We start from the raw sequence: 15522 nt of genomic DNA on the forward strand, positions 1-15522 counted from the left end.
CACGTCCACGTTCTTCTTCCCTCATAGGGTTTAAGTTCCAGTCCTGTAATACTCCTTTTAAAAAAATCTTCAGGATTGATGGGAGTTACTACACCAGCAGAAGTAACCCCTCTGCCTGGCCCTTTTAAAAGTTCATCTTGGGCTTCCCTGGTGGCGCAGTGGTTGGGAGTCTGCCTGCCGATGCAGGGGACGCGGGTTCGTGCCCCGGTCCGGGAAGATCCCACATGCCACGGAGCGGCTGGGCCGGTGAGCCATGGCCGCTGAGCCTGCGCGTCCGGAGCCTGTGCTCCACAACAGTGAGAGGCCCGCGTACAGCAAAAAAAAAAAAAAAATAAAGTTCATCTTGTACTTTTACTTGACAAATGTAGCCCGAAATATTTTTCATTTTCTAATGATTTCTATATTTTATTGTAGTATGGAGACATTTCAAGAGACATTCAAGGAACTTCTGAGAATGGAGTAATTTTTCAGAAATGTGCAGTGGTGAGTATTCATAGGTAGTTTATACTTAAAGAGAAAATAATTGAATTTGCCCAAATCATATCTTAGCAGAGTTATGTATTTAAAGAACTGGCGAATCACGTGGTTATCTACCCACGTCTGGACACGGGTGATGACGCGACCCACAGGGATCTTATATTTTACACGGCAGCACCAGGACTAAGATTTTTTGGTAACAATAAAATTATTGGCAGTGAAAATCCTCTGTGATCATTTAAAACGAGAAAGTATATATTTTCTCTCAGATTTTAACATTGATATGATGCCCGACAGTTTAAAAACTCACTTAATGTCTTTTAGGTCTTTGACCCTTACTAATCTCATGAGATGGCTTTCACATGATCCTGTGTTGAGGGTCCCCGAGACCACCCTCAGGTTCAATGCTTCCCTAGAAGGACTCACAGAACTCAGAAAAGCGGTTCTACACACAGTTACAGTTTATAGCAGCAAAATGATATAGATTATAGTCAGCAAAGCAAAAGGCACATAGGACAGAGTTCTGGGGAGACCAGGCCCAAGACAGCCAGTCTTCTCCTGGTGGAGTTGAAGGAACGGCGTTTAATTTGCCCAGCGATGATGTGTGGCAGCAACCCGGGATGCTCACCCAAGCCATGGAATTCAGGACTTTTATTAAGGATCCACCACGTAGGCATGGAGCACCCATGTCGCTGACCTCCGTTATTCAGGTCACCTGAGCATAGCTTGGCCCAAGGCCCTCACCGTGAACCACATTGTTTGCAGAGACTACCTGGGGCGGCCCAAAGCCGTAGGATATAAAGACACTCTTATCAGGCAGGATATGCCAAGGGCTTTAGAGGTTAGTCTCCCAGGAGCTGGTCCTCTCTTTGGGATGTGCAAGGTTTGGACAATCCAAGCCTGCTGAGCTGACCATGTACTGCACAGCCCTCATTTCAGCCCAGGCCCTCAGCTGTCTTGCTCCCCTTCCTGGATAAAATTGGTACTACCAGTTTCTCCTGTGTCCTTCTAAAGATGTTTCCTGCCACATGCACTCAGTTATGAGTGTGTGTGTGTGTCTGTGCGTATGCACGTAGGTACATACACATACCTTCCTTCTTCCCCTTTTTACGTTGGTGCCACTATTCCATACCCGAAGTTTTACAACTTGCTTTTTTCATTTATTATGTTCCAGAGCTCACTCTTCTTGGGATATACATGGCTGCCCTCTCTTTTCTCAGCTCCTGTGTCTGTTTCAGCAGAGCTGGGATGAAGGAAGGGCAGGAGTGGTGGGAGATAGGGTTCGAGAGAGGGAGCAGGGCAACGTCACAGAGGCCAGGTGGGGAGCCAGGCTGCTGGTGGGCCATTGGCTTTGAATAGCTGAGCTATTCATTTAACTTTTTTTTTTTCTGGCCTCACCACATGGCTTGGGGGATCTCAGTTCCCCGGCTAGGGATTGAACCTAGGTCACAGCAGTGAAAGCCTGGAATCCTAACCACTAGGCCACCAGGGAAGTCCCTAGCCCTGAGCTATTCAAACACATGGGCAGGCAGAACCCTGAAGGGGGCGACTGGCCAGGAGACAGGAGACCAGCTTGGGGCAAACCTGGAGATCAGATGGCAGTCAGAGGCCGTGGACTGGCTGGGGCTGAATCTTCAAACTAGTAGAGTAAGAAAGAGCCACTGTTTGCTTTTCCTGGGGACACCAGTTGTCACAATCTCCCCAGCCTGACTGTGGTCCTGTGCGTGGCTGTTTTTTCTTCTAAGTTTCTCTGTGGGCATCATTTCACTGCATTTCAGGGTCCCGGTTTCTTTGAGATGATCTCTGAGCAACAACTTGGCAAGTGGGAGTCAAAATTCTCCTGGGGCCTTTGAAATCAAACCTGATAAATTCTAGAACCTTTGTGAGACCTTAATCCCCTCCCACGGGCACAGGTTGAGCTGGGGCCTCGTTTTGGGAAGTCGGGTTTGCCAGCAAGCCCATCCTCACTTTGCCTCCTGTCCTAGGTGTCCGTGCAGAGCGAGTGGCCGACAGCTCATGTGCGACTGTCTGTGAACAACACCAGGACGCCCGCGGCTGCCAACCTCTCTGATCTGCTCTTACTGGACAACATCACCGGCCTCACCGTTAGGGAGTCGGCTGGAAACCAGACCTCAAGGGGGTTCCAGGCTTTCAGGAAGAAGTTTCTGCAAGGTAATAGCCATGCGTATGAAGTCAGGGGTGGAAAATGATGAAAATACGTACAGATACTCACAGAGCACGGGATGTGCAGCGGGCATCTTCTTAGACACGTGACGTGTGTTCATGCAGCTGGTCCTCACAACAGATTGTACTATCAGGGCATCAGAGGAGGAGGCCACTGCTCAGTATCTGCAGCCAGGTAGCTGGCTTGTCACTTAGGTTGAGAGAGGTGGGATTTGGGGAAAGAGTTTTTGAAATATATATATATTCAACATTTATTATGAAAAATTTCAAACATGCACAGAGATTAGAGTGAACCCCAATATATCCATCACCCAGATGACCAAAATGACCATCACTCAGTAAAATGAAGAGCTTGTTTTGGGGAGTGCTGGACAGACATGGGCGTGGTCTGACATCAGCCCTGGAAGCATGCTCTTGACATGTTCAAGCGTGTTCAGGCGTGTTCACGGGAGTAACTCCCCTACTGATTGGTCAAGGTATGACACCGTCACTCATTGGCTTTCAGAGATGTGTTTCCTGAGGCGAGTTGTCATTGGTTAATTAAGGAGATTTAAAACCAATTCTGGATGCAGTTGTTACTATGACTTCAGAATTGTCAGTTTTCCTAGGAAGGTGAGATTTCTTTTATTCTGAGTACGTGCTCTGTCTTCAGATAAAGAGACTAAGGTGGTTAGGAACTTGCCCAAGGCCATAGGACTGGCACTCAAGGCTGAGATTCAAACTCAGAAAGTCTGGATTCCTCCATCCACCCCGTACCCAGGATGCTCTAGTGCCTCTCACACGCCTGGGACTCTTACCAACCTCTCCACTTCCATACACATGGCCCACGTTGCTCATCAATCCACCACTCTTTCTCTCTGAGTCTAGATGAAGCCTCAGAATCCTTCTTAACACCATATTATTGACAGAAGCCACCAGTGGAGTTGGCCCACAAGTAATGACCTCTTTGCTGGCTCTGGTTTAAGCAGTGTCATAAAAACTGTATGATACATCCCAGCTAAGTGATCTTCAGTGCCTTTCTTCAATGATGTAAAAATAAATCCCCCCAATTCTTAAACTGGTGCTCAGAGAAAAGAACGTGGGGCTGTAAGCAGAGCACAGACTCGGTCTCAGACAGACCTAGCTTGACTCCTAACTTAGCCATTTTGGAGCTGTGTGGCCCCTGTAAATCACCGTCTCTGAACTCCAGATGTGGCATGCGGATAACAGCCTCGTAGAGCTGTTGCAGAGGCGAGACGAGGTGATGTGGCCTGGCGCTCTGCCTGCTCCAGTGTGGCTTGCCTCTCTTGTCTTGCTGCTCCAGTGGTATTTTGTAGTCCATGCTCCTGCGGACCGAACTTGTCACTTTTCTCCCATGGCTCGGCATCAGCTCCTGCTCTTGTGTCCGTCTGGAGGGTCCTTCTCTCCTTCCCTGCATCTCATTCACCTGCCCCTCCTGCATTTCACCTGCTTGGAGCCTGGACCACCCAGGCACTTCATGCATGAACTCACTGACTTCCACCCCAGCACATGAGCTCTGCACACCCTTGAACCTCAGCCTCTGCTCCTGTGAACTGTGGGTGCTGGTGACACACTTCAGGGAGTCCTTCTAAGGAGAAGCTGGTTCGTTCACGAAAAGCAACACAGCCTGGCCCGTGGGAAGTGCTCCCAAGTCCATGGCTATTTTGTTGTGATTATCTTTATTTTTTATTTTTGTGTTTGGTAAAAAACACATAAGATCTGCCCCCTTCACAAGCTTTTAAGTGTACAATACAGTACTGTTAACTGTCGTACAGCAGATCTGTAGAGCTTTTCCATCCTGCATGACTGAAACTCTATCCCCATTGAATAGCAACTCCATTGCCCCCCGCCTCCCAGCCGCCGCCAACTATGTTTACTCTTGTGACTGTATATTATTGTATGTATGCCCTCGCCTTACCTCTGCCTGCTAGATTCTACATGCCCTGAGAGTAATATCCAAACTATGTTTGTCTGTAACTTACCGCAATCTCAAGGGATATGACATTGGTTTTCAACTTAGTGGCATGAAACTTTTTTCCCAAAGAATAAGTATAGAACTACAGAATCAAATGACCCATCCGACCCCAGCTCATTGATGCTCTGACATTATCAATATCATTTTCATCATCATCATTTGCTGCTCTAAAAGAGCTACAAGTCCAAGAGGGAGGGGTGGCTTCCTACTTATTAACTGGGTGACCCTAAACGAGTCACTTTATCTCTGTCAGTCTCAGTTTTCTCTTCTGTCTGCAACAGGAAGTATTGTACTTTCCATCTGTCTCAGGACACCATTTGGGATCAACTGGTTGATGTCCTGCAGACATTTTGAGGGTGATAAAATCACTGCCAGGTCTGATTATAATGACCTTCACCGGTATTATCATTTTAATTAGCAATTTAATCTTTATCAGCTTATCTTTATGATCTAACTTTTATCATTATACACAAAGTTAAAATGTTGAAGATTTTTAAAACAAAAATCTTAGGGATTCCACAGGCTCAGTGCTAATTTCTCCTCTTTTCTTTACATCATTTTGAGGTCTCAGTACATTGAGAGATGAAGCACATTATAGCGTATTAGGGATAAAATATCACCCCTGATACAGGTACAGACAGAGTCAGAGGACAAGTGTAGGTGAGATCAGGTGGGCTGGCTGGCTGACCAGCAGAGTTGGACAGGCTTTGTCACCCACTGGACATGTTGGGATGGCTCCCCCATCCTGACAAACAAGCAAGCTGAGTCTTGCTTTCTGCCAGTAGCCCACTCCCACGAGTAAGATAGACTGACTGGCAATGCATACCCAAACTTTCCATCGGATGGTGTGCATTGCTCAGTGAGAGAGGGGCAGGGAGAGGCCAGCCCTGTTTCAGGTGGGGCACCCATGCTCAGGGACAGAAACCTCAAGGGTGGTGGGTATGTGCTTCCCTTGCCGATCTCCGTCGTTTTGTTCTCCAAACCCACTGGGCTTCTGGTTAATCTGAGGATTGTCAGGGGGGTGACTAGTGCCCTGGGGAAGGAGAACAGCTGTTGGTCGGGACTCAGGACAGCCCTGCTCCCCCAAACCCACATTCGTTGCCCCTGTGTGTGTCCCTCTGGGACTGCTGGTTGGTGGAAGAAATCTTTTTTCCAGCCCCATGAAGGTTTTGGAAATGACTCGAGTGTTACATTATTGAAATAAACTCAAAGGATACTCCAGACCCAATGCTGGAAATTCTCCCTAATTCTAAAGCCCATTCAGATCACATCCTGCTATGCTATTAAACAAAGTATGTCAGGGGTTTTGCAGTAGGATTCAAGGACAACCCTGAGTTCATTCGCATCAAGATCCTCCAACAGTGACCTGCCAGCACCTCCCTTTTGCAAATTCTCCCGGAGAAGTGAAAAGTTCAGGAATGAATCCCTGACGGATAGAAATCCAAATATATTCAAGTCCAAAAGGAATTAAAATCTGAGATCAAAATCTTTGCCCTTGTAAGTTTTGAAGTCCACAGTCAAAATTCTTAAATTAAGCTTCCCCAGACCATCTTCCCATTGTCTTATTCTGTCCAGACTCCCCCTGATGGTTGTTGCTGCTGGGAGGAGTTGGGGTTCCTTCAGCAGAAGGGTGCAGCTCCTTGACTCAGAAGCTGAAATTCATTGAACCCCAATTTTTTTCATATGCTTCACTTTAAAAAATTTCTATGGAGGTAAGGGACATGAGAGTATCATATAAACAAAATGTGGTCTATCCATACGGTGGGATATTACTCTGCAGTAGAAAGGAATGAAGTATTGGTGCACGCTACGACATGCATGAACCTCAAGAAAAAGAAACCTGACACAAAGAACACAGCTTGTATGAGTTCATTTCTATGAGATGTCCAAAAAGGCCAATTAGTCCCCAAAAAGTGGAATAGTGGTTGCCTAGGGCTGGGGGTGGCAATGGAGAGTAACTGCCATTGGGCACCAGGCTACTTTTTAGGGTGATAAGGATGTTCTGAAATCAGACTGTGGTGATGGCTGTACAACTCTGTAAGTATACAAAATTCTCTAAATCTCACGCTTAGAACAGGTGAATTGGGTGATGTATAAATTTTATCTCAAAGCTGTTTTTTTTTTATTAAAAAAGTATCACAATCTCGGGCTTCCCTGGTGGCGCAGTGGTTGAGAGTCCGCCTGCCGATGCGGGGGACACGGGTTCGTGCCCCGGTCCGGGAAGATCCCACATGCCGCGGAGTGGCTAGGCCCGTGAGCCATGGCCGCTGAGCCTGCGCGTCCAGAGCCTGTGCTCCGCAATGGGAGAGGCCACAACATTGAGAGGGCCGCGTACAGAAAAAAAAAAAAAAAAAAGTATCACAATCTCATTTCCACATCCACCCTATTCAGACAACCAGCCGCCAGTCTGAGCCTCTGGACAGACACGGCCGTGTCCCCAGAGCAGCACTCAGCATCCTCCCCAGGCCATGGCTGGGGCTTAGAGCCATCCGTCAGAAAGAGCAAGGACAGATGTTGCTTTAGTTCACAGGTGCCTTCGGTTTCTGCTGGATATCTGGAGCCCACCTGAGAACGTCAGCTCAGTGGAAGAACTCCGCCTTTAGTAGTTACGGTGGGCACAGTCTATTTCCAACATCAGACAGAAGGGTCCCCAGGGCACGCCGGCTCTACCGCCAGAAGGTGGGGCTGAGACATCCCTGCCTCCTACAAAACTGGAAACCTGCAGTGGTGGCCACCCTGTCACCCGCTTTCTTTTGGGGTCCCTCTTCTTCCACCCATGCCTCCAGAGCCTGCTTGTTCACCTGGGGGTGTGACTGAGTGTGGCCCCTCCCTATAGCAGAGCCGTCTTCTTCTAACCAGTCCTGGCTTCTGACTAAGGGGAGCTTTGAGTCAGAAACCCCGTCTCCTAGGAAGCTTCTCTGTGTAACTAAGCCGTCGAAGGCCAGCCAGAGACCATGAGGTTGGAGGAGACCCTACGTGAGCCTGAGTAACCTTCTCCACTGCCCCCTCCCGGGCCCAGTCTGGCACTGCTTCCCTGTGCTGTGTGCTGGACTTTCAGAACCAGCTGGAGGTGTCAAAGCGGCAGCTAGTGTCACCCAAAAGTCCTATAAAAACTCTGTCCCATCATTGTGTGGATGGGATCATTGGGAACAAATAGGTCCCTACCTGGATTCAGAACAAAACAAAAAGGTTCTGGATTTCCTAAGTGTATGACATCCTGAATTAGGAGGACTGGCTGCCCAGCCCTAGGATGGAGTGGAAGCCAGGTAAAGCTCCTTGTAAGGGTGCTGACAGCCCTTCCAAGTGAAAAAAGAGGGGGTCCAAGAGCATACCTGCCCAGTTTCTTCTCCCTGATAAAAAGTACGTGAGATCAAAGGGGCTCTTGCTGCCGCTGTCAGCTGTGATGCCAGCCACCTCTAGATGCTTGGCTGTGTCTGGGGTGTGGCAGGGGCCCCGTTCTTGACCCACATGTGCCTTCTCTCTGAGCAGTTGGAGACTCCTTCTCCGTCAGCTACACAGCATCGCTCGAGGCCAGAGACGTTGGGAGTGGAGAGGTCTTGATGCTTCCTGCCCAGCTCTCCTTCCAGAGTTCATCACCGGTATTGTCTTTGTTACTTTGATTTCTTTCTTGTCACTGTTGTTTTAGAAACCCTGGACACAACATCTGTTAGTTCATTCTTTTCTTCGTTCCATCCTTCATTTGTTCAGTGATACCCAATTCTGGATGAATGCGCAGGCCCTGGAATCTCACGCACTTCACCACGAATCAGGCTCCCTCGAAGCTCCTTGTGACCTTAATTACTTTAACTTCTGTGGACCTGATTATCAAGATATGTAAACGATAGATGTTAATTTCTCATCGCTGTGTTTTGGGCGTAGTAAGCACTCAACCAAATATCTCCCATTTGTACTGGTTTGCTAGAGCTGCTGTGAAAAAGTACCACAGACCAGATGGCTCAAAAACAACAGAAATTTGTTTGTTCACAGTCCTGGAGGCTGGAAGTCCAGAAGCTGGAAGGTGTGGGCAGGGTTGGTTCCTTTTGAGGCCTCTGTCCTTGGCTTGTAGATGGCTGTCTTCTCCCTGTGTCCTCACGTGGTCGCGCCCCTCTGTGTGTCTGTGTCCTAGTGTCCTCTTCTTTTAAGGACACTTTTCAGGTGAGATCAGAGTTCACCTTGGTGGTCTCATTTTACCTTAATCACGTCTGTAAAGGTTGTCTCCAAATACAGACACATTCTGAAATACTGGGGATTAGGGCTTCAACATATGGATTTTGGGGGGACGTGATTTAACCTGTAAGCCCATTACTATTAGCACCTTCATTTTCCATTCACTTTTTTGTTAATCCACGTAGGCAGTGAATGTGGTTGGTTGCATGACCCGTGGTACATGCTGTACACTCATGGGAATACAGAGGAGGAGATCTGTGCTCTGCTCGAGGCCAGAGATATTGGGAGTGGAGAGGTTCCGATGCTTCCTGCCCAGCTCTCCTTCCAGAGTTCATCACCGGTATTGTCTGTGTTGTCAAGACAGTATTATCAAGATCTCTGGCCTCGAGATCAAGGAGCTCGTGCTCTAGTTACTCTGGTCATTTTGTTCTGATTTCAGTCCCTGGAGAAAGTACCTTTTATAATAGACTTAGAAAATGAGGCTCCAAGGGTGACTGCCCCAGGTCACGTGGCAGAATCAATATCGGACCCCACAGCTGCCGGATCCTTCCATCCAAGGCTGGGGAGCCTGTGTGCAGTGTTTCTACTGCAATAAGAAAAATAGTCCTGGATAAAATTAAATAAAATGAAAGATTCCCAAAAGGTAAAGACCAGATATGAGAAAACTGTATAAAACTGTCAGAAAAGACAAATGTCTCCGAACACAATTAAGTGCAAAGTCAAGAACAGAGGACAAAGGATACAAAAATGGAGATAAAATGGCCCAGAAGAAATACTATCCGAATTTCAAAGGAGAGGAAACTAAATATGTTAAAATCAAAATTTAAGATAAGGCAACAGTCAGAAACCAACAGTGAGAAACTCAGGAACCCAGTGAAATTGGAATCCTCCACCTCCTCGTGTAGGGAAGGGACGTTAGGCCAGGGTGGCTTCACCTCCCAGAAGAGCCTGGGGAGGCTGGTGGGGCAGCAGGAGGCATGAGGTTTGGGGCCTCTCACCCCAGGGCGACCTCCTTGGCTGTCACCCCCTGACGGGTCCTGTCCATTGCTTTGCTTGGTGCCTGTCTGTGTCATGTCAACCCCATCCCCCCAGTAAACCCCCATCCTCCACTAGGATGTCACTCCATGAGACCCGGAACCCCATTGGCCCTATTCCCAGGTGTGTTCTCAGTGCCAAAAATAGAGCCCCACCCACACTAGTAGCTCAGTAAATATTTGTTGAGTGAACGAATGAATAGATCAGTGAACTAATGGTTCTTGGGCAGGTGTGGTTGTTTTCTTTTTTAACTTCTCTGAGCCTCTAGTTTCTCATCAGTAAAAGGGAGATTGTTCTATAGTCTCCAGTCTCTTGTGGGGATAAAAGAGGTAATTTTATATTTGCACGTGGCCTGCAGTTTCTTTCCGTCCCCTTCCAAGCCTTCAGGTGCTCTCTGGGCAGTTCTGTAGACAGAGCGGAGAGTCCCCCTGCCCACCTGGAGATTCCATGTGTTATAGGTTCCTGCCTGCGTTAGACTGTCAGCATCACCCTTCCTGGCCCTGCCTTAGAAAAGGCCCGTGGAAGGCCGGCATTTGCTGAGTGGATGAGTGTTGATAATGGTGAGCGGCTCCTATGCCTCGTTCTCCCATCGGTTCACCCATTTGGACTTCACAGTTTCTTTGGGTGACTCCTAGGCCTTCCTGCGGGATGGCAAGAAGGTCCAGTGTATTTGGGGCTGAACATGATCAAAGTTTGAGTGAGACTCACGACAACTCCCCAAGAGAACATTGGTCTGCTCTGCTTGTCAGCCATGAAGAGGCTGACACTACAAATGGGAGAATAAAGGAGTTATTTAAAAATGCAGGTGCCCAACTTGAAGTCCTTCAAGTTAGTGTGGAGCTGGTGTCTGGTATTTCAGAGGTGGGAACGCTGTCCTCGCTGTGTTTTCAGAACAGTTCGGTGTCTCTGAGTTTCAGTTTTCCTACCTGAGAAATGAGAGGGGTAGGAAGACTCCCCGCAATCTCTTCTAGTTCTGACATTTTCACATGGTATGAGAGCAGTGGAGAGGGTAATAAAAATAGTTACCACTTACTAATCCTCACAGCATGAGGTAGGTACTGTCAGAAATGCATTATGTTTAGATCTGGAAACTACTTTCTCAAACACACACACACAGATGTGCACACATAATGCACATGGATACACACACATGCACGTGGATATGCACACATGCACATGGATGCACACATGTGCACGTGGATATATGCACATGGATACACACATGTGTGCGTGGATGCACACGCGCACACATGTGCACATGGAAATGCACACATACATGCACGTGGACACACATGCATACACGTGCATGTGGATGTGCCCACATACACGCATGCACATGGATACACACATGCATGTGGATATGCACACATACACACATGCACCTCAAATTCATACAAGGGTAGATGAGACAGGACCTAGATGAAGGGAGGTCAAAGGGGAAAATCTAGAACATTCATCTCCAGTTCCTTACCATTTATTGTATAAACATGCTGCCCACCTTATAAAACCATCACTGGATCTCACGTGGTCCATGTTTCCTGACTTCAGGCTGTGATCTAAAACATGTTTCTCAGGCCTTGAAGTTTTTGTAGGCGCGGGGCTGAGGATTCATGTTTTGCAAAGAGATGAAGTACACTTTCAGCCCCTTTCTGCTGAGACTTTGAGTGTCAGGAAACACAGGGAAGAGGGACCCAGAGGGAGTGAAGAGAGAGGAAACTGGCCTTTGAACCCACTAGTTCAGGAGACCCTGAAACTCACAGGGCACCATGAATATTCCAAAGCACAGACAACTCAGGAACAGAAAGGGCCAAGTTATTGTTTCATAGGTGTCTCTTCTTTAAAGACTTGTTTGTTTATTTGTTTGTTTCTTAAAATTTCCATTTCCCTCCTGAAAAGGAAAGCTTGTGGCATTTCGACTTCCCTTGGAAGCCTCCATCAGCTTGTCCTGCTGGCCCATGAGGCGTTTGGGATGCCCCAGTGCTCCCAGTGTGGCTGCTGTAACAACTGTAGGGCATGGATCAGGAGGTTTCCTACCTCAGGTGGACCATCACTCAGGTCAAGGGAAAATGCCTCCAAGTGGCCGTGATAGGATTACACAGGGGTTGCCTAGCTCACTGGACTTCGGGTTCCAAGTCTCTAGGCCGGGTTACCTACATTGATACAACCACCCATCACCACCTGCTACACCCAATAGCAGTAATACTTTCACAGCACTCCTCCCTATGTGCCAGGCACTCTTCTAATTAATCCTCACAGCAACCCTCCGAGTTGAATATAATTCCCATTGTACAGATGAGGAAACTGAGGCACAGAGAGGTCAATAACTTGTCCAAAGCCAGAGTGCTGGAGAGTGATAGAGCCAGGCATGAACTGGGGTAGTCTGGTTCTCTCCAGACTACCCTGCACGGCCTTTCAGTTGCAAGATATTCTGACTCTACCCTCAGGAAGAAGTATGATCTCATGTTGAGTCTCCTCAGATACTACATGGCTGGACAGATAGCAGTCATAACGCTCACCCTTCATTTTTCCATTTCCTGTGTTTTCTAAGCAGAGGAGTATTAGAAGGTATTGGGAGGAGACACATAGGGAGTTGGGGTTTAGGGGTGTTGGGGGCATTGGAAAGAGAGCTGACAATTGGAGCAATGCCATCAGAGCCTGTGATTCTCTCCCCCTTCCTGAATGGTACAGACTAGATCCCAGAGGGTGAAAGCGGCTGCTCCAGGTCACAGGGTCATCCCTCACCCCAGCCCGACCTGACCGTAACCCCAAGTGTTTCACCACCAGGGCACACTGCCTGGGTTTCCCTGGCAATTAGGGAAACTGGTGTTTGGATTTCATACACGCCTCTAGGAGAGAAGGAGGCATCACGGTTTCATAGACCTTTCCCCCAAAGGGATTTTAAGACCTCCACAAGCCTCCACCCGCAAAGTCAGGGGCCCAGGCACGGTGGGTCAGTGGGTCAGAAACACGAAATGTTACCCCGTGTCTCAGATGTCAAAACCTATTTACTGAAGTGCTTTCTTTTTCCTTTTTCTAGAACAGAGCCCAGCTAAAAGCCCTTTTCACCATAACAACAGAAGAAAAGATCACGGTAGGAGAAAATCTTTGACCTGGACACCCGCTTTATGCCCCCAGTGTGTCTTTTTATGTCTTTGGTGTGTGGTCTCTTGCTGTCCTCAGAGCCAAGGGTAGGAGCCTACCGCTGGCCTTAGCCTCCCAGACACGAGCCAAGGCTGGGGGCTCTGTGCAGTCTGGGGTCCCCCAGTGTGGCCTGAGGCTGTCTGGCTAGTTTCCCGGATGACCCTTTCATCTGGGCAAGACGGGTCGGTCACTGCCTGGACAGGCTGGGACCTCACCCACCCATCAGCCGGCTGGTACCCGCCCTGCAGTGTTCACCCCACGGCTAGTGGGTGGTCATGTTTTGTCTTCCCAGAGCTGCCCAGGGCCCTGCAGGCCTGCTTCTGCTGTTCACCATTAACATTTCTCCATTTTTGTTCATCATTCAATCACCCACAGCTCATGCATTCACTCATTCACATGTTCATCAAGTGTTTATTCACTATATAACCACGCTCCACATTTCTTAAGCACCTACTAGGTGCCAGGCATCCTAAGCGGTCTTCATTTGCTGAATTGTGACATCTTCACCATAATCTGAGGGAAGAGATTGTATTTTAAATCACCTCCATTTCATAGATGGAGAAACTGAGGCACACTTAGGTCAAGTCATTTGCCCAACGTCACAAGTGATGGTCTTAGGGTATCAGTGTTCCCAAGACCACTCCCAGGTGCAGTGATTCCCTAGGAGGGCTCACAGGACCGTGAACATAGTCTTACTCAGGCTGATTTATGACAGAGAAAGGATGCAAAGCAGAATCAGCAAAGGGAACAGGGACTCAGGGCGAGGTCTGGAGGACACCAGGTGCAGGCTTCCAGGGTCCTCTCCCAGTGGAGACCCGTAGGACATGCTTAATGCCTCTGGCATCAGGTTGTGACAGCACATGTGAAGTGCTGTCTACCAGGGAAGCTCATTAGAGACCCAGTGCCAGTGTTTGTACTGGGAGCTGGGCATGGGGCACCCTCTGCCTGGCACCTCCCAGGAGGACAGCATGTATTCAGTGTACACCACATCCTTTGCCCAACAGTTTAGGCCCTGTGAGCCCCTCTTATCAGGAGATGGTGGGAACCCTCTGAAACCTGAGTTCCCAGACACCAGCCAAGGCCCAGCACCTTAAGCAGGCCTCCCAGAGGATGGAAGTCTCAGACCTGCTGTGTGAACGCCATTCCGCACAGGTAGTGTTAGAATAAGATATGAACCCAGGCCCTTTGGCTCCAGAGCCCTGCTGCTGGGCAGTGGGCCACACTGCCTCCTAGTGAGCCGAATGGCTGCACAGATGAGGCCGGCACAAAACCCGAGTCAGGCACACAGGTGCAGACAGTTCTCCGGGCGGCACCATGTCTGATTCCTTCCTGCATCCCGCACGGTGCCTTACATTGTGGGTGGCACTCAACAGGTAAATATCCCGTGACTGAGCTGATTGCTGTCAATGCTGCGTGATTGCAATAAAGGTCAGAGGACATTCATTTAATCAGTATTTATGAGCCCTTTCTCCATGGCCCAGACCTCCTCACATAGATGGAGACGAGCCATACCCAGGTCTTCAGGGCTGTCTCCAGCTCATTGCCTTCAGGAGAAACAGGCATAGGTGGCCCCCCTGGGCTGCAGTCCCATGGGTGCAAGGCTTGGCAGTGGAGCAATGGGTTGGATTTCAGCCCCGCTGGCCCCTGGGCCAGGTGACCTCTGCCTGTGGATCATGTTCAAGGAGGTCATTATCGAGTGGGGAGATGAGACATATGCAGGTGATGGCCCTATAGTGTTGTGGGAACAACGGGCCCTTGCACCAGAGGCCGGGACTTGCATCCCTGTTTTTCCACAGATTGTATGTGACCTTGGGCACATTACTTACCTCCCTGGACCTCAGTATCCTGGCTGTAAAATGAGAATAATAATAGTACCCGCTTCATAGGGTGGTCGTCAAAGTAAACGGATTGATGCAGGCAAAGCGCTCGGCACAGTGCCTTGCATCCTGTAAGCGCTCAGTAAACATCATCAGTATCATTACACATGGAAATAACGCTGCTGTGCAAGTGTTCTGTGTTAATTGCGAAAAGAATGTTATGTATCAGGGTCTCAAGCTTAAATTCCCACGAGGGCCGCGCCGGTGCTGTAAGTGTGTGAGTCAGGCCCACGCAAGATTCTAGGGCGCAGAGGAGTCTGAGGCAGCCTGGAGATTCCGATCGATCATCACCCACCATCCCTTCCCCACACTGAGACATTAAACAAGGGCAAAAAGCCAAACAAACCACGTACATCAGCTGTGACTGAACTTGTGAGGTTGTGACCCAATGTACAGATTATAGGTGCTGGGGGTACTGACAAGGGAGAAAGGGTGGGCTGGGCGGGCTGGGTGGATGGCAGGCCTCTTGGAGGAGGTAAGAATTCACTTGGATCTTAAAGGAAGGAGTTAATTAAGGGTGGAGGAGAGGTTTCTAAAATATGTATCTGAAGATCTGACGTCAAGGTTAAGCCTGTTTGACTGTCGGTTGGACGTGAACCAAGGTTTACTGGTCTCGAGCACAGTGCCTGGCACCTTTTAGGTATACGTAAGGAGGAGGCTCAGCCC

The 15522-nt window shown here is 48.7% G+C and overlaps 1 protein-coding gene across 3 annotated transcripts in view; it reads left to right on the forward strand.

The window, feature by feature from the left end:
• EVC2 (EvC ciliary complex subunit 2) overlaps positions 1 to 15522 on the forward strand; it is a 141034-nt gene that overhangs the window by 13300 nt on the left and 112212 nt on the right. For all 3 annotated transcript variants that reach the window (XM_079920375.1, XM_079920377.1, XM_079920376.1), the window contains exons 4-7: positions 415 to 483; positions 2463 to 2649; positions 8126 to 8235; positions 12876 to 12929. In XM_079920375.1, the coding sequence (XP_079776501.1) occupies positions 415 to 483; positions 2463 to 2649; positions 8126 to 8235; positions 12876 to 12929 (420 nt within the window). The remainder of the gene's footprint in view (positions 1 to 414; positions 484 to 2462; positions 2650 to 8125; positions 8236 to 12875; positions 12930 to 15522) is intronic.

The sequence above is a fragment of the Stenella coeruleoalba genome, assembly GCF_951394435.1.
Source record: "Stenella coeruleoalba genome assembly, chromosome: 4".
NCBI classification, from domain to species: domain Eukaryota; kingdom Metazoa; phylum Chordata; class Mammalia; order Artiodactyla; family Delphinidae; genus Stenella; species Stenella coeruleoalba.